Raw genomic sequence first — 19,898 nt, forward strand, 5'->3', positions numbered from 1 at the left:
TTTTCTAAAGTTGAAGGACTAAATTGTACTATAGTTTGAAAGAGGGACTAAACACAAAAACGACCAATAGTTGGGAGACGAAAAACATATTTAACCCAACAAAAAATGAATATAAAAAACTTATTTGTATGTTTTTTGTGTTTGTTTTTGAATGACATTTGAAATATATTATACTTTTTATTATTATTTTGAATTGTCTTTAACATAATTTTTTCGGAGTGAAAATTGTTTAAATTTAAATTAAAGAATGTTTGTATTTTTTTTATTTTATAAAAATGTAATTAAATGGGCTAGTGAGCCAACCCGTTTACCCACCAATCCGTGGTGGGTCGGGCCGGGTTCAAGTTTTTCTGACTCGCCAATAAATGAGCTGGGTTGGGTTAGCTCACTAAGTGACCAACCCATGGTGGGCCGGGCCGGGTCGAGCCAAGTTACCCGTTTTGACAGCTCTATAAAAAATGAAAGGAAATATTCATAAACATTTCATGCAATTTCCTACTTTATATTTCTCTCCATCATTATGACATGTAATAAATGATGAAATAGATAGAGATATTAGAAAATAAAATTATTGTGCAAATTATTGTATGTCCTATTATCCAAATTACATTTTCACGACAAAAAAATATCAATCTCAATTATATGATTATTGATTAACGTTTATTTGAGAAAAATATATTTTTTATCATACAAGATTATATGATTATTGATTAACGTTTATATGTTATGTGGTAGGTCTTGTGAGTTTACTATGACGAGTTAGAGAACCTATATTTATTTGCAACAGAAGATATTCCTATTTCTTATGACTATATAATGTAGTTGTTCACTTGAAACTTTGCACAATATTAAGACACAATAATTACAATGAATGGATCCAATGTTGTCTAAGATCTAAATAATTCTAATTTTCTTTTCGTATCATGTAAAACTTAATCAATTACTGATTTAGAAATGAAATTGCATATTGAATTTTTCTTATACGTTAGATTCATTTTATCCACCTATTATAGGTGACAATCAACATTGAAGTTCTCTTTATTATAGATATTCTATATATCTTCTAACTCAAAATTTCTGGCTCAGCAATTTCAAAATATTTTTTTATATATATATGAAGGATTATTACGAATTTTAATGAAATTATAATTTATATGTTAAAAAATATTCATAATTACATTCGGGGTTTTCTTAGAGGATATGGTACATTTGTCATTTTCTTAAACAATTGGGGGTGAACTTAGAAGGTACAAGTGTGTGGGAGTAATACCACCCACATTAAAGAGTAGCAGCCCATTGATGTTTGGACCCGTGGGAGTAATACCACCCACGTTAAAGAGTAGCAGCCCATTGATGTTTGGACCCATTTTCCTTATAAGGTTATGCACTCGGGTGTTGCTCCCTCCACCTCTCTAAGCGGGTTCTGCACATTTCCACTATTTTAATTTATTTCAAAAATATTCTACACCTTTTCACTATGTTCTTTTATTTCAAAAATATCATACACCTCCCCAATATCCTTAGTAATCTTTCTCTTTTTCTCTCTACATTAATGGACATTTACATGGCTCATTAATGGAGCATTTACATGACTCAAATTTAAACTTGTGATATATTTTCTTAAATAAGTTTAATTCAATCTTATTTTCGCGGTTGAATATTTTTTTTTTCAAATTACTTAATAAATGGTAAAATTTTATTCTAAATTTCTAGAAAAATGTTTATATATATGTGTGTTTTGTTACATATAATATCTATAATTTTAACATTATATTATGTTTTAACTCACCGACATGTTTGACTCAAATAGCTTGAATAAAATATTTAATTTATTAGATAAATAATATAAAAATATTATTAAATACTTAAAATATAAAAAAAAGTTATTTGTTATAGATTCAAAATTTATTTAGTTCTTTCGTTATTATAAAGTTAGTATATAATAATAATATATCATTATTTACTATTAATATTATTATGTTTATTATTTTGTATTTGCATCTAACTTTTAATTTTATAAAATGAAAATGGTAGAAGTATTGAAGTTTCCTCTAAATTTTATATTTTGTAATATATCACAAATTCAAATCTGAACCATGTGAATGCTCCATTAATGTAGAGAGAGAAAGGGAAAAATTCTTGAATATAGTGGGGAGGTATAAGATATTTTTGAATAAAAGAAAACAGTGAAGATATGTAGAATATTTTTGAAATAAATGAAAATAGCGAGGAGGTAGAGGGTGGAAGGAACACCCTGTGCACTCCCAAAGTTTTCATTCTTTCTTATTTTATTTCCAAAGAAAGTTGAAATAACCACTCCAATTTGATGAGTAAATTCTTAGGTATGAAAGTTTGAAAAACGAAAACGGAAGTATCGTAAAGAAAGTTTAAAAAAATGAACAAAACATTGAAAAATATTAAAAAATTGAATAATTTCTGCATCTGAAACATTCTTATAAAATATTTTATATGAAACTTTTAAAATTCTTTCAATGTTAAATAGCAACAGCTTATCTTATATATAATTTTAGAATTATATATTAAATATGTTTTAATATATATATATATATATATATATATATATATAATGTTTTTATATATTTTTTTTTCTTAATTATTAATATATTTTTGTATTATAATAAATATATAATTAAAATAATAAAATAAAGTAATTAAATTTTTATTTTGGTGAATATATGTTGTACCAAATAATATGTTCGAGCACATCTCTATCATGACAATATGAGTATTGTTTATTTAAGTATAAATCAATCCTTTAAATAAGACATGTATTTGATCGAAACAAATTGTCTACCCTACTAACATTTACAAATTATGGCTTAGTTAATAGTAAAAGTTTAAAACATGCTCTAGCAAGGTAATTGGACCACATGGTTTAAGCCCATCCTGGTAAGGGTTAATGAATAGTGTATAAATAACATGTTGCACAAGGTAAATTAATTACATTTATTAATTATCATATTTATTATTATCTGACATACTAGACTAATTTGAGCATCACAGTATTCTCTACAGGTATAATCCCTATTTGGTCTAGAGAGGATGAATACTCCTGAAAAGATGAGTACCTTGTGTTTGGAGTTAAGAGTTCTTGAAGTTGGAGTCTTTACAAAGTATATTCGGCTTTGTAAAAACATTGACACCCACCGTAGGGTCGACATATATTTTGTGAAGAAGAAGTGTTACATGGTGTCTATAAGGAGCAGAATGACTAAAGCAAAGGAAGTAGGTTTAAGACTCCCTTCGGCTGACATAGTTGCAATGTTGGAAGCACAAATGAAAATGCAACAAGAATTCACAGAATTCAAGAAGAAAAGTGTTGAAGAAGTAATTAATAGGGGGAAGGAGAAGGAAATCCCCGAGAGTATAGGGTCAGTGTAGAGAGCCACATCTCATCTTTGCGTTGTTAATGAAGCAAAGCGACTATAAAACTGAAGGAGCAACAAACAACTCCTCGACAACAAGAGGGGATCTTCAACATCCATTTATTGACGGTATCAGGATATAATCATAGCATCAATCCAAACAAGCATGTTGTTATGTACATTACTCAAATCAGTCTATACTTGATAATGATGTTGTTATGTGCAAGGCCTTTCTTATCACTTTCAAAGTAGTCATCCTAAAGTGGTTTAGCTACCTACCCGATAATCCAACGATTGTTTGAAACTCTAACATCGTCCTTCACGACACAGTTTGCCATTAGTTGGCACCATCACCTCACCTCCTTAACACTTCTCAATGTTAGACAGGAAAAAGGGGAATATTTGTCAACCTTCATTAACAGGTTCAATAAAGTGGCCTTGAAGATTAGGAACCTGAATCCTGAAGTAGTTCTGCACTACATGATCATGACACTAAAGTATGGATGAGTTGAGGGAACTAACCACCAAGTTTATGCGATTAGAAGAAATGAGGAAGTACAAAAATAAGATCAGATCTAAGACCATGCCAGGTAAAAAGAAAGAAGTTTATCGTAACAGTGGTCAAAAGGGAGGGTTTAGTTAAAAAGAGCCCAAGCCTCTACGATTCTCATGTTATACACCCCCCCTGAATGCCTCAAGGTCTTGAGTCTTTGAAGAAGCACCACAAGTGAACCTCATGCCCCCACCTAGAAAGTCCCAAACGCCACTAAAAGCAGATATGAAGAAACAGTGCAAGTACCATCGCAATTATGGCCATACAACGGATGAATGTGTTGCCCTACGAAACAAGATTGAGGAACTCATCCAAGCCTATCACCTTAAGTAGTTCAAGAGGCATGCGGATGAGGGGAACTCGCGTCCTGACTATCAAAGATATGATGGCCAAAGGGAAGACTGTAGAAGTCAGGATAAGGAGGTGTTAACTCTTTGGCAAGTATACCAATTCGTTAAAAGTAATAAAATGGAAGTCCAAGTATCGTTTTTCCCAAAGTACTTGTGTTTGTTTGTCTATTTATGATTATTTACTAATTACAGCTTTCATAAATGTCATTGTTTGAATCATGGCAAGAAAAATGCATTTTAAATAAAAAAATTAAAAAAGTAAAAATTGATTTAGTAAAAGCTTCACTTGGACTGTATTTCATGAACCAAAATGCAATAATCTAGACAATATATCACTATCTCACTTAAACATTCACATTAAAAGAACACTAATTTTAATTGCTTAGGAATAAGTTCTAAATTTATATGTCAATTCACTAATTCCTTAATCAAGTTAACATACAATTTGCATTAAGATTATATGTCTAAAGTGACCAAAATATTGAATCCATTCCTAAAACCAATCCTCTTGGGTGTTTTACCTATTTCTAAGTTCCAATTCATTTCCCTATTATTAGATTCATTCAAATTGTTTGATATTCCAAGATATACATGAATAATCTAGATAGAACATGTGAATAAGAAATAGATTATATTGCATAAGAAAATCTACATCAAGTGTGTGTTCATTAGATTGAATCCTAATAAAATGAGAGTTTAACTACTTCTATGCATCTAGAACATACAAGTTGAATGAAATTGATGACTTGAACGGAGGAAAATTGAAGTCTTGATGTCCTAGAATTGTCTTTGACCAAATTTCTTTGTTTCTTTGCATTTTCACACAGCAAAAACTAATTAATCGTTTCATTCACGACATAACCACTTTTAGAAATTAATTTCTCACTAGGCAAGCTTAAATGTTTGTTTGGCGAGAAATAACTAATGTTTCACTTTCAGTTGTTTTGTCTCACTAAGTGAGACAACACACTTGATGGGTGAATATCAGGCTTGACTGTTGAGTGATTTTGTTATTTTATTGCATTTACTCTTTTATAAGACTTTGACAATTATATCATTACATTTGGCATGTCATCACAGTTCCACCATGGAAGGACATCTAAACCCTTTAATATAAAAAGGCACGGAAGGAACGCCCACCTCACTATTGGTGCCTCCTTTGAAATGTATAAATTGAAAATTGGATAAAAAATTTTAATAGGAAAAATGATATTTAAATAGCTCATTTGTCATAAAGAACTTCTTTATAACAATAATAATAACATCAAATTGATCATTAGTATATTTATAAATAATAAATAAATAAGTGATTGTATTGTATAACTAACATTTTTTATCTATATAAAAAAGTGATTATGTTGGTTAGAAAAAGCTTTATATGCTGATTTCGGACCCAACATAGAAAGTCTACATTATATGGCGATTATGCATTAACCAAAATAAAAATGTCATTTTATGCTTTTTTGTTCTTGTTCAACTTTTCTTCGATATCTGCAAATAACTCAAGGATACAGTTTCAGAAGTGTAGGAGAAAGGTGTCTTTTCATTGAGTGAGGGCTTGAAGGAAGAAGCCTTTAATGAGTTTGAGATTCGGTTCCACTATGTCAAAGTGGGCATAGACATAGAAACTGATAGTGAACTTGGTGGAGGGCATGAAGGTTTCGTTGAGGACGTTGAACTTCTAAACCTCGATTTTGTCAAAGAGTACAAGGAAGGCGGTATTGTCAACCAATGGAATGACATGTGGATTGATGGCATGTTGGTGCGGGTAACAATGGAGTTATTGTTGTGAATTATGGAAACCTAAAATATTGGTTAAGAGAGAGATAAAAGGAATGAAGAAAATTCTAAATGAGAGAAAAACATTCATTACCAAAAGAGAGTGTTGCGAGAGCAAGAAGGTATAGTGCAGCAAAGAGGCGAGGAGGGAAAAAAGAGATAAGGAGGCAAAGGACGCAAAGAGAAGAGCTAGGAATGTGAAGTGGAACGCAACAAGGCTAGGAGGGAAAATGAAAATTAAAGATATTGTGACAATTATTGTGATAAATAGGGATGGCAAAAAAACTCGTACCCACGGATATCCGCGGGTAAAATCCATTGCGGGTATTTAATATCCACGGGTAACGGGTAGCGGGTAATTCAATATCCGCTTGTTAACGGGTCGAGTTCGGGTATCACATTATCCGCCCCATGGATACCCGCTACCCGTTTAAAAAATAAAATTATAATTTTATCTTTTTATAAAATTAAAAAATAAGTTAAAAAATTGTTTCTAATTTTACGTTGCAGAGAAACTAATGGAAAGAAATGATATCAAATCAACAACAAATCAAATCAATCAATCTTCTTCTCACTTCTTCTTCTTTCTTCTTCATATTCTTTCATTTCTTCTTCTTTCTTCTTCTTATTCTTTCATCTTCTTTCTTCTTCTTCTTTCTCTTCTTCTCTCTCAAACAACAAGACCACCGACCTCCGCTTTGCCTCTACCACAACGTTACACTAAATCGGCGTTGCCCCTTCCTCTTTCGCAGCGTCGCCCACGGCTAGCGGCGGAGCCGACCAGCAGCAGTAGGTGATCCCGTTCGCGAAGCTTGAGAGACTGAACCACATTGGAAGCGGTTGACAACGTGTGGAGACGGTGACGAGAGGCAGATCTGAGATGTCTGTTGCAAATTTGAGAAGTCTTGTTGCAGATCTAAGATATTTTGTTGCAGATCTAAGCTTTGGTGGTTTGGACAAAATGAACACAGTAGTTTTTGGAGTCCCACTTTGCTGAAGTGAAGATTTAGGGTATCTAAGTTTTGAAAAAGAAAGAAGAATGGACTTTGGGCCAAAATTTGGGCTTGGAAAAAACGGGTATCCGCAGGTTGAAAAATATCCACGGATTTTTTTTATGCAGGTATCCTGCGGGTAGCGGGACGAGTACGGATATACTTTTTTACATACGGGTCGGGTTCGGATATCACACTATCCGACCCGAACTCGACCCGTTGTCATCCCTAGTGATAAACAATATAGAAAGTCTTGTACTTTATTACAAAATTATTACTAATCTCACTTTCTACACTGTTCTAAATATAAGCAATAGAACATCTTGTACTTTATTATAAAATTGTCACCATGCTCATTTTCTATACCATTTCTAGGTATAATCGTCATAAAAAACCTTATATGCTATTACAAAATTGTCATCGTTCCCACTTTCTATGTCAATTTCTAGTAATTACTGACATAAACAATATCATCATATTTTTAACTGTCATTGTATGTCATTGTTTCACTTAATATAGTGGATAGATTATAACAGCCATAATAAATCATCATAAAACCAATTTTTGCATTAATGAATATCATGGGAATGTTTCAGGATTTTTAAGTTTTTTAACAAAGTAAGCGGTCGTTTAAAATAATTAATATTCCAATCATCAAAAGTAATTGAACAATTAGAACCAAACAAAAAATACAGAAATTTTGCTAATTACTTATTTTTAATCTTAATTGTACTTTCGGTATTAGAATGTTAATTTAGACTTGTTTTCGCACACCATAAGTTATCATCCTTTGATTAATGCAAAATTTCTCACAAAATAGGTTGCAATGACTGATATTATTCATTTTCCCATTATGATAACAACTCACAAATTGATGACTAACGAATCATGTAAATGATCAACACAATCATCATATATGGCAACAACTCAATTCAGAAATGTTACAGGGTTCCTCCTCAAGTGGCATGGAAATTCTATACTCCTTTGTTGAATTAGTTTTCAATTGTTCGTGGTCTGTTTATACCAATTTAACATTTTATATACCAAAAGTAGAAAAATGAGATGTAATGAGTCTTTGTTGACATAACTTATCAGTGAAAATGACGAAGTTAATCAATTGCATCCTCAGCTAAGAATGACTTTCCATAATAATTTATGAATGTTGATTGTTGAAAAACTCATTGCAATTTCAAGAATTAAGATGTAACGAGTAGACAACAAATTTTGCTCACTTAAAGTTAAACACCAGATTATGGCAGCTGTTGTCACACGGGTAAGCACAGTCAATAGCTTTGACAACTTCTCGATCAAAATACCAGTCTCCAACAGCTACTGCAATTGGCTGCATTATAAATATTATTATTATTTTCTGAGGCCAATAAACAAAAAGCGGGAAAGGCAAAGATTGAGAAGTGAATATTAATATTTCATCCAAGGAATTAAAGGGTTTGTTGTTGAACTAATCGAATTTGTATTTGCAGTAAAAAAACAGTAGTTTTTGGAAAGACATGGGTCTGAAGTCCCTATAGATATAATTGAACATTACCCCCCATGAACCTCTTATAATTTCGTAAATCGTACTATGTTGTCTTAATCTTCATTAGGTTGGTCTAGGATCATCATGGTCCTAGTTAATCTCTTACACCTAGTTAAGTATTATTGATTATTTCTCAAAAATTGAAAAATCGAGTACATGTCATTAATATTAGTTGGGACCATGAATATGTGGTGGATCTCACACTACCGGACAATTTTATCTATCTTAGAAACAATGGAAATCTAAGTTGAGAATAAACCTTGTCCTCAATAAGGGGAGAGTCATCAGCAAACCATGTCTCCTGTCTCTCAGACTGACAATGAGCAAAACAAGAATTTATGAATAGTCCAGTTTGAGATGACCTTGAGAAGTCTGTAATGTCACTCAGCATTTGATTTCTGAAGTCTGCTTCAAAGAAGAGATATGATATGTTACAAGGGAATCAGATTATTGAGATGTAACTTAGTTGCTACGAATTATTCATGTTAGTAGATATACCATTTATTAGACGAAGATTAGAAATTTTCAAATATGAACATAAATTTCCATGCATAATTCACAATATGAAATTAAAATAACCTTGGAGGAACTGAATTTGTGATGAGCTACAATTTGCATGGTTGGATTTGCATTCATTCCAAGAGCCAAGGCGGTCAGCTGAAGGTGGTGCTAAACTGGCTTGGACCTGATGAAAACAATGTTAGCATCATATAGAAAATAGTGGTAATGAAGTTAAAGCGCCTATAACAAATAACTAAAGTGTGAACATCAATGATCATAGTAATTGTCATTCCTGGTTTCTGTTCCCAGGTTTTTAATATGCTTGTGATCCAAAATTGTACATCCAATTGTACAAAAGAAGAAAAAGTACCAGGGGACCATTTGAGGCAAAGGGCAAGCCTTGACAATAAATTAGTAGCTAGAACTTATGGTGTCCATGTCATTGAACTTGGAGGACAAGTGAAGTTTTGTGCTCTTTGTAATTAGCATATAATCGGGCACATCATTAACATAATACGGGATAAACAATGTAGAGTCATGTTACCTGCCACACATCATAAGCTGTGTTGAGTAGAAACAATGGGGTTTCAATATGATCGATCAAATTCTGAGGAAAGAAGCACTGTGGGAAGAGACACCGGACGATTAAAATATGAATGTCTAAAGTAATTTCATGTTATGAATAGCATGGCATCCAGAATAAGAATTACCGAAGTCGGGTCTAGTTGGTTGAGACAACTTTTTGGAAGATTTTTTTGTACATCCTACAATTTCAAAACATCACCCACATGACATATTTGTACAGGTGTTATTAACCTTCCGTCAAAAAAATAAAACAAATTAAAGAATATAAAGCTAAAGTTGTTTTAGGGACAAAATCTTTATGTATCACCCTGTATGACTAAAGCTGACAATTAATTGGTCATTGCTAATCAGATCATTGATAATTAAATCATATATGCCTAAGTTAATGGCATAAATCCTACTAATCTCAACATTGATTATTAATTTTGATTAAAAAATATTTTACTACATAGCTAAATTAAATACTACCTGTAACTGAACCACACCTCCAAACAGATTCCTCAGCGTGCGTCCCCCAGATACATCAATTCTACATGATTGAATAGATCATTAATTATACCCAAGTAGTTTGTAGGCAGGGAACAGTTTAGAGAATGTAAAATGGAAAATATAAAACTTACGCATCAAGAAAGAAACCTGCATCACTCAAACATTTCACTTTGGAAGATTCTGGAAATAAGCTCCTGAACTCATCACAATGTATTATGGATGCCAGACCACCCGCAGAGCATCCAGAGAGAAGTGCCTGATACTCATTTGTTGATTGGCATTGATGCATATGAAAAGACTGAAAAACAATATAAAGAGCAATGGGAAACCTGGTTGGCTTTCTGCATTCCTTTCGACATTAATTCCTCCATTGCAGCTAGCCAAATTTTTTGTCCTCGAAATTGAAGCTGTGCAGACTGAAAGAAGAACGGAATCCATATATGAACGCAAATACAAATTCCAAATAAAGGATCTTTTCATAATATCTAGTTTGTCAGCACTAAAGGGTATGTAACAGAAACTTGTTCACTAGAAAAGATATAGCAAATATTCACAAAATACAAAATAGGTTTGATACTTCTGCATTAAAAAATAAATTATAGGACGGCATACTGCAATTTTAAAAGTTTATGAGCCACTATTATATTTATCACATTCTTAGATGTTGGGTTCTTTAAGAGGAAATATGAGAGAGATTTGATAAGCCATGAGCCAACCCCATATAAGATGATGAATGTGTATGTTTTTCTCCTTATATATTATTCATCTCACTCATCTTCATCCATGTGGGACTCTCAAATTCACTTGAATTTCTATCAATCCCCCCTCCGGATTCAAGTATTTTACTTGTCTAATACTTTCCACAAACAAGTATTTTACCAAAAGTACCTTACTCGTCTAATACTTCCCACAAAACAGCGTCTAAGTCATGAGTTAACTCATATAAGAGAGAACGATACTACTTCTAATAAAAAACCTTAAGACAATGAGTTTGTGGCTCTTTCTCCCTATATATTGTTTATCTCGTTCATCTCAACCATTTTAGGACTCTTAACTAACCCTTGAATTTCTAACATTAGTGATGGTGAAATGCTACTCCTACACTAAAAAATATGTTAGACAATATGCCAAGTCAGGGACTCAACATAAAGAAAACAGTTATATTCATTTCTTAAACGAGGCATAGGTTTGTGGTACTAGCTTTTCTATCTGAAATTTAGTGATTTTGTTATATAGCTGCATTGATTGGATGCAGAAGGAACAACTACACTTTCCATGGAAGTATGAAAGCTATTTAATAGCGATTATATTATATATAGATAAAATTAAAAAAAATGTGGTATGTATGCTGGATATAGCATATCATTAGAATAAAAAGTATTCTCAATATCTTTAGAATCTTACAATTCATTTCCTTTTTAAAAGTTTTTTATTATAACAAATAGGAATGAAGAGAATATAATTGGTATGATTGTTATGGATAAAATAATTCTTTATTTTCTTAACTAGTTCAAGTTGGTAACAAAACTCTGCTAGAATAAACTTAAATTTAGGAGTTATTTGACAGTTATTGTTAGTGGTAATGTATTATGTATTAGGAGAGCAAAAGTCAGTAAGTTAGTATGGTATGTTTTTTCTATTTATGGTCATTATAGTGCTGCGTTTTATAATAATTGGAGACATTATGGATTGAAGATGAAAGGCCAAATATTTTTCCTTTATATCGTAACAAACTCTTGGTATTGGGAGCCATGTTTATGCTGGCTTGTTAATAGTCATCATCGCCGTGACGTTTGTGGTGGGCTAGAAAGGTGTGCCCTACTCACCGCTCCAATAGACAAGGTCGTCAGGACCTCTTGAGCGCCAAGGGTAATGACGTCCAATTTGACTCTAATTTGGTCCTTTTGCCAAACAATTTTCTTTTTTGTTACAAATCAAAGTTATAGGAGTTAAATTTTTACTATCTCTGTATTTGGTGTTTTTCGATGTCTCTGGTATGAAAGTTTTTAAAGCAGAACTTAACCATTTGAGAACAATGATTGAATCAATGACGAAGTTTTTTGGATCATATACCCGAGTAAGAGTAACTCAATAATATTGGCCCTTTGTCTCATGTTGTTGGATTCTTGCTTCAAGAGCAAGTGATCACATGACTTCATTTCCTAAGCTCTTCAATTCATATGGCAAAATAACCAAAGAACAACTCATTATAGTAGAAAATGGTGATAGTGTATCCATATATGAATTTAGGAATATAACTTTAGAATTATCCATTGTATACGTCGCACACCTACCAATAATCTTATTATCTCTATACAAAAACTTACAAAAGAGTTTAATTTTCAATAACTTTTTTTCTCCTTTTATTGTCTATTTCAGGATCTTAACACAGGGAAGATGATTTTAACTGCTAAGGAGCAAAGTAGGTTATGTCTATTGGAATCCATGGGCAAAAACAAAAACAATGGTCATAAGGCAACAAGCAACATCAGAAACATGGGCAAATTCCAAGTATGGCTTCATCATAAAAGACTTGGGCATCCCTCCTTCAACATTATAAAATCCCTACTCTCTCATTTGTTCACAATAGTGTGATATTTATCAACTGTTAAAGCATCATGGTACACTTGTCCCATCTATAGTAAAAAGGGTAATTTTCCATTTGACTTGATTCACTATGATGTTTGAAGACCTATCGTAGAATCCATTTATGGAGAAAAATGGTTTATTACTTTTGTTAATGATTGTACTTGTGTCATGTGGACATACATCATGAAAAGTAAATCTTGAGGTCTTTCAAACTTTTGTTAATTTTTTCCATCTCTTAGAAAATCAATTTGGAAAAAAAAAGAAAAAAGAAAAAAAAAAACTAAGTTTGATAACAATATTGAATATGTGAATATAAAACGCTCCAAATTTTTTATCTAATAATGATATTTCTCATGAGCTAACATGCATTAACACTCCACAATAAATCGAAGTTGCATAAAGGAAGAAGTGTCATCTTCAGAGGTAGCTAGAGCCCTGCTTTCCGAGATGTTTGTTCTCAAAACCTATTGAGGAAAGTTGTATGAAATACTATATATCTCATAGGTTATCCATTCGTATCTAATAATGGTATTATTTATGAGCTAACTTTTATTAAGACTCTACAACAAAAGGAAGTTGCATATGGAAGAACAGACATCTTTTAGAGGTAGCTAGAGCCCTCCTTTCCTAGATGTTTGTTCCCAAAACCTATTGAGAAAAGTTGTGTTAACGACTATATATCTCTTTATATATCTCATTAACAGATTACCCATTCGTACCTTAAATTTGTCTTTTGTTTCCTATACTTCCAGAGTGTCAAGTCTACATTATAGAAAATTTGGATGTTCTGCTTTTCTCTCCACTATTTTAATCCTAATTGCACTAAATTAGATCTTAGAGCTTTTAAATGTGCATTTGTTGATTATCCTCCTTATAGAAACGGATACAAATGTTATTCTCTTGAGAGTCACCATATCTATGTCATCATGGATGTCACCTTTATCTTTTTGTCAACCCCATGGTTTAGGGGGAGAAAAATGGTTATGATTTTTGGATTTTGGAAATATAAGAGATATGTTATATAGAGGAGATTGTCGTTTTATTTTATTCGTCTACTTTATATATAGAGAAAAATGTAACAAAATGCAAATGTTTATATCTCAATTTTAATTTCTTAAATTTAATAATAAATAAATATATTTTTATCTTTATGCAATAAGATATTTTTTAAAAGAAAGGAAAGATTTCCCAAAACTTAATTTAAATAAAAAAAAAACATATTAAGCAAATATTCTCAACATGTTTCTTTCTTCAATATTTGTTTATATGAATTTCAAATTGGAAATTTGATTCTATTTATTTTAATGATTGATTTCGTCCTTTTTTGCTTCTCATTCTTGCCTTCCTTTTTCTTCCATGAGATCACATCATTTAATTTGACATTCTTTATTGTATTTTTTTCTTTTATCAACCTCATATTCTTTGTCTATTATGTATTTCATAGTAGTGACATTATACCTTTGGTAGATGATAGAATGTAGTTTTTCGAGGAAGAGGAACTCTCTTTTCTATCATTACCATACTATATTTGTAGGATACTTAAGATCCTATAGAAATAAACTTATATTTAGGTATTATTAGATAATTATTATACTGCATTGGAAGAGGAAAAGTTAGAAGGTTACTCTGTTATGTTTTATAATCATTAGTGTTTAAATTCTAATAATAGGGAGCATTTGGTCTATAGATGAAAAGGTAGTCCTATAAATTATAAGGCTTATGAGAAATGAATATACACATAAACATATTCAGAACTTCTAAGGATACAAGTGATGAAGCCACCACAAATAAGATAGAACCAACCCATAGTGATAAAGAAGAAGACAAATTCTTTGAAAAAAAATATCAAAGAAAACAACTCACTTCGGCTCGAGAGCATGAAGAGTTATCTGACTTGGAGGTGAGAGACCTTGAGGGCAACAATGAGGAGGAAAGAGTCATTGAGAATTTACCCATTATGCTGGGAAAGGGAAAAATATTGGTTAAATATCCTATTTCTTAATATGTCTAAGCTGACAATTTCAAAGTTTTATTGTTGTCATTGATGCCATAAAAATTCCTATGTCAGTCCAAGAAGCCATGAGAAGTGAACACTGGACTCAAGCGATGAGGGAGAAGATGGATACATTAGAAAGAAATTCAACATGAGAGATTGTTGTCAAACCAAAAGATAAAAAGGCATTAGGGTGTAGATGAATATTTATAGTGAGACATAACGTAGATAGGTAAGTAAACAAGAATAACACTAGATTGGTTGCAAAGCAGTATACTCAAACTTATGGAGTTGTCTATGAGAAGACTTTTTCTCTTGCAAGAAAGAAGAATATAGTTCAAGCTGTTCACGCTCTAGTAGCTCATTTTGTATGAGAATTACACCCATTGGATATGAAAAATGTCTTTCTTCATGAAACTTTAGAAAAACAAGTGTACACGGAGATTCCTCCGGGATTTAAAACTCACATTAGAAGAAATAAGGCATGTCTCCTAAAGAAGACTTTATATGGTCTTAAACAATGTCCAAAAGTATGGTTTGGGAGATTTACAAAAGCAATGATTTTCTTAGGATATAAGGAAAGCCAAAGAGATCATAATTCATTCATACAATACAGTTATTCATAAAAGTCCATGTTTCTGACACTAACCTCATCTTCGGCATCTCCACTGAAAGACGCCCCATCACAGTACCGTAACTTAACTCTGTTCCAATTAAAGAAATCTGTCCATGGAAGATTACATGCAGAAAAATGAAAGAACACAGGCTTGTATATGAATAAGTTGCAGCCTCCAGGAGGGAAGAGTTTAAATAAACTAAAGGTAAAAAGAAAAAATGCATGCATTCTTAAGGTAAAGGGAGAAACCAGGGTTTTCTTCAGGTTTGTTGCTCAATATTCCCGTGAATGGTATTTGATTTTCCATGAATTTTGAGGACCCACGACGAGTATTTTTTCTATAGACACAATTTCTGATGGTATCACACCATCCTCCCCCCTGTAGGTATTAGAAAAGTATCAGTCTGGTTGAATAAGGACTTCAGATATTAATTTTTCTATACAGTGTGCCTTCTTAATATAGGCCAATGAGTGGCTATAACGATGGGGAAAATTTAAGAAACTATATCAAACCTCGAACATTCTTTACCTCCAAATGAACAAGCCAACTATCTGCACCAGATCCAAATCCACGATCCAAATGGTAACCAGGCAATGTTCCATCCAAACAGACTGGCATTATAGGAAAAAAAGAAAACAAAGTATTTGCACGATTTCAAACCAAGTAAGAAATTTATTTTGCCATCAATTACGAAAACTCAACCAACTCAAAGAAGCATCATACGCATAATGAAGTCTATCCTTGGAGTATCAGGTCATTTAAAAAGCATATCCTCGGTTCCATACAAATACGGGGCATAATCAGACAGTAATAGAAAAACCATAAATGCATTGCAGAGACAAATGGGATGTTTGCGTGGAGCTATAAGCACAGAATTTAAGATAGGGAGGTGAAAGGTCAGTCTTCATCTAAAATGCGCCACCATGGTATCTCATAACTAAGAATCCCGATTATAAGTGACCAATGTCCAAGAATAAAAGAATTGAAAGGAGAAAAGCAAAGAAATGCAAGTCTGGCAAACTAGAGAAAACATTAGCTCCACATTTCGGGGATAATTTAAAGCAGAAACAAGAAATGAGGGTTAGCTAGAAAATGTAAGTTTCGTGTCATAACTCAAAAGTATATTAATTATATGCAAGACTCATATAAGGAAATCAATCGACTAAAATTCATGTTTAAACCCAGAATAACCAGCAAATCAAAGATGACGAGACACGATACAAAAAATTGCAATGTGAAGTACCAACATCAGAGAAGCTCAAAATGCAGTTTTCAGCAAGAAACACATCACACAAAGAAACCACTTAAAGAAAATTAACTGAGAGAGAGAGAGAGAGAGAGAGAGAGAGACCAGCTCCTTTAGAATGAGCTTCTTGAATGAGAGTAAGGTCGACCATAAGAGGTTGAGGTTGAGTTGAGGAAGGGCGAGTGGAGACGACACCGTTTTCTAAGAAAGAAAGCTGAGACAGTGTCTGAGATCGAAAGGAGAAGATCCGAGAAACTAAGCATGCAAGTTCAACGGCTACCAAAAACAGCTTCATTGTCATCATCTTGATGAAGCTGACAACACTGTTCTTTCAACTCTCCTCAGTTATTCCCTTGTCTTTCACTATTTATTTCCTTTAAATAACAAACAAACGCTACCTTACTTCTCATAATAAAGCCCACACAAAATATGGTAGACCCATCTCCTAAATTATGTTCTTTTTCTTCACACAATCAATCACCATTCACGATAATAAAGTTTAATAATTCTTCATGTCTTCAAAATTAAGCTACATCTCATTTTCTTTTCTGTTAATTTGTGGGCTAACACCAACAACACAATGATTGTCATGACTAGTTGAATACACTGATGGAGCCAATCACGTTCAATTCTATCTATTCTTATTAAAGGGTATCAAGATTTTCCTCTTTACTATCATAAAATCCAGAAATTACGCTTTTTTTTTGTTTCATTTTACCAAATATCGTTTCATTGTATTAAAGAATAAACAAATAGATATTTCGTATATATACATCATTTTAAATGGACGGATCCGTATCAATGAATTACTAGAGAGAAAGTAATGAGCTGAATAATTACTTTACTTTCTCCGGAGGTAAAAGCAATGTAATGCTTAAAGTTTTGCTGTGCCCACCACTTAAAACTGGAACTGATTCTTGGCAAAAGGCTACCACACCTCTATAAACAAATAGGGTCTAATAGTTTTAATAGTTATAAACCAACTTTATGTCATGGATAATGATATTTTGAGAACTTTTTTTAACAATTTTTTAATAACGTATATGTTTATAATTGATCCGTTTTAAATATTTTTTTAAACATAAATTTAAATAGACTAATAAAACAATGACACGTATTCTGTTGTCAAAAAGTTGTTAAAAAAGAGTTGTCAAAATATCATTATCCTTCCTTTAAAATATTTGATAAAACCCTACTTCAACATGTTGGTTTGAAGTTTTTATAGGAAACACCCAAATTCAAAATTATCAAAATGAGATTCTTTTTACCAATATGGGGGAATAAGCTTTTAAAATTATATATAGATGAACCAAAGATTACATACAGAGGTAAATCATGTATATTTGACAAGAAGTCATTCCATCAGATAACTTTTGACTTCTAAGAGCAAAGCCGTGAATTCATACTACAACTTTTATAAAAGTTGAAGTAGTTTGAGTTAACTGGGACTTCTATTAATTTTAATTACATTTGTTAATAATTTTTAATAATTTTTTGATAAAAATTATATTTTATTATTTTATTAATTTGTATATTTAAAATGGATTAATCTCTGTAAAAAATTATTAAAAAAATTGTTAAAAAAATATTTTTCTTAATTAAAGTTATGAAACATGCATACAACTTTAACACAAGTTTTTCAAAAATAAATATCCTAAAACTGTGGCAAGACCACTCTGTGTATTTACATAGAAATTAATTTTTGTATTCCTGTAAGAACTTTGGTTTAATTTTTTAAAAAAACATATACACTTGTGCAAGGGAGTAACGACTTTCATATAACTTTTTTGTGCAGAAATCATGTTTTTAAATTTTTTTAAGTTTTTCTATTTGTATAAAAGTATACTTAACATGTACTATTTTTTTTCTTTTCTCAATTCTAATCTTTTTCTCAGATTTTACGGCATGTTTTTTTATTTTTAAGAGCATGATTTCTCTTTTATTAAGATTTTCAACTTTTCCATTCTATCATTTCCTTTTTATTTTAATATTTTTAACTTTTAAAAAAATCTATATAAACACACTTTTATTTTAGATTTTTTTTTTCAATAATTTGATTAATTGATATTGTCACATTTTTTTATGTTTTTTAAATTTTTAAATAGTTAAATTTTGTATTTTGAAATATATTTTTTTAAATAATATGACTAATGAAGTAAGAAAATTGTAATTTTTTACGTTATAAATTTGTTATACTTGTATAAAAATATTATTTATTTTAAGTATTTTCTAATAATTTGATTATTATATATATATATATATATATATATATATATATATATATATAACATATGAAAACGTTTTAATATTTTAATTTTAATTAGCTAATTAAAAGTTTCAAAAATTATTTTAAAACAAAAAATATTTATAAAAAAATTAATAAAATTGAAGTTACATATTCATATAAGAACTTCTATAAAGCAATAAAAAAAATTATGTAAAAACTAAAAAAAAGCATAAAAATTTAGAAACTTAATTAATTAAATTATTATAATCAATTTAAAATAAAAATATGCTTACATTATTTTATTATTTTTTTTATTTATGTAGAAGTCGAGATTTTCTAACTTTTTTAATTTTTCAAAAAAAAATTGATATATTTTTCTATTTTTAATAATTTAATTAATTGGTTTTTAGCCTCAACAATATACATTAAATAACCCACTTCAGTCATAGATAATTTAATTTATGAATTAAAAATCACTGTTTTTATTTCTTTTATGTTTAAAATTTGTTGTGTGTTTCTTTTTTAATTTTATATAAAAATAATTTTTATTTTTGAAATTATATTTGCAATTTCATTTTAAAAAATAAGTATATGTACTTTTAATTTTAATTTATTAATGAAACCATTAAAAAGTGTTATTATATAATTTTAATAATATAAATTCTAATTTCAGATTTTTTAATAATTTGATGAATAATTTAATATTATTAAACTTATATAATAATATTTTCTTAATACTTTGATTATTAAATTAAAATTAAAAAGATAAATGTTTATTTATTAAAATAAATCAATTTTTTAAATATAATATTAGTAATAAAACTATATAAAATTTCAAAATAAAAAATATTTTCATATAAAATTAAAAACCATAAATTTTAAAAACTAAAATAAATCAAAAATATTACTTATAGTTCATTAGTTTAATTATTAATAAATATGTCAAAATAAAGAATATATAACAAATATGTAATTGTATAAGAATTAAAGAAAAGATAAAAAAAATTAAAAAATCAGTAATTATATTATTAGTAAAAATTTAAATTAAATTATA

At 30.5% G+C, this 19,898-nt stretch overlaps 1 protein-coding gene and 1 long non-coding RNA gene across 2 annotated transcripts; one reads left to right on the forward strand and one right to left on the reverse strand.

Annotated features, from left to right (window-relative positions):
- Positions 1-8,118: 8,118 nt before the first annotated feature.
- Positions 8,119-17,058, reverse strand: LOC106754858 (pectin acetylesterase 10). The gene is made up of 12 exons (XM_014636925.2): positions 16,723-17,058; positions 15,900-15,982; positions 15,620-15,749; positions 15,404-15,477; positions 10,502-10,588; positions 10,304-10,428; positions 10,152-10,212; positions 9,809-9,862; positions 9,643-9,720; positions 9,177-9,282; positions 8,857-9,002; positions 8,119-8,402 (listed from the first exon to the last, which is right to left on the reverse strand). The coding sequence occupies exons 1-12, from the start codon at positions 16,919-16,921 to the stop codon at positions 8,289-8,291; spliced, it is 1,257 nt and encodes a 418-aa protein (XP_014492411.1). The 5' UTR covers positions 16,922-17,058; the 3' UTR covers positions 8,119-8,288.
- LOC111241183 lies at positions 11,698-12,983 on the forward strand. Its single transcript, XR_002666996.1, has 2 exons — positions 11,698-12,041; positions 12,552-12,983. It is a non-coding gene; the product is annotated as an uncharacterized LOC111241183 (long non-coding RNA).
- Positions 17,059-19,898: the final 2,840 nt, after the last annotated feature.

This window comes from Vigna radiata, unplaced genomic scaffold (assembly GCF_000741045.1).
Source record: "Vigna radiata var. radiata cultivar VC1973A unplaced genomic scaffold, Vradiata_ver6 scaffold_273, whole genome shotgun sequence".
Taxonomy (NCBI): domain Eukaryota; kingdom Viridiplantae; phylum Streptophyta; class Magnoliopsida; order Fabales; family Fabaceae; genus Vigna; species Vigna radiata.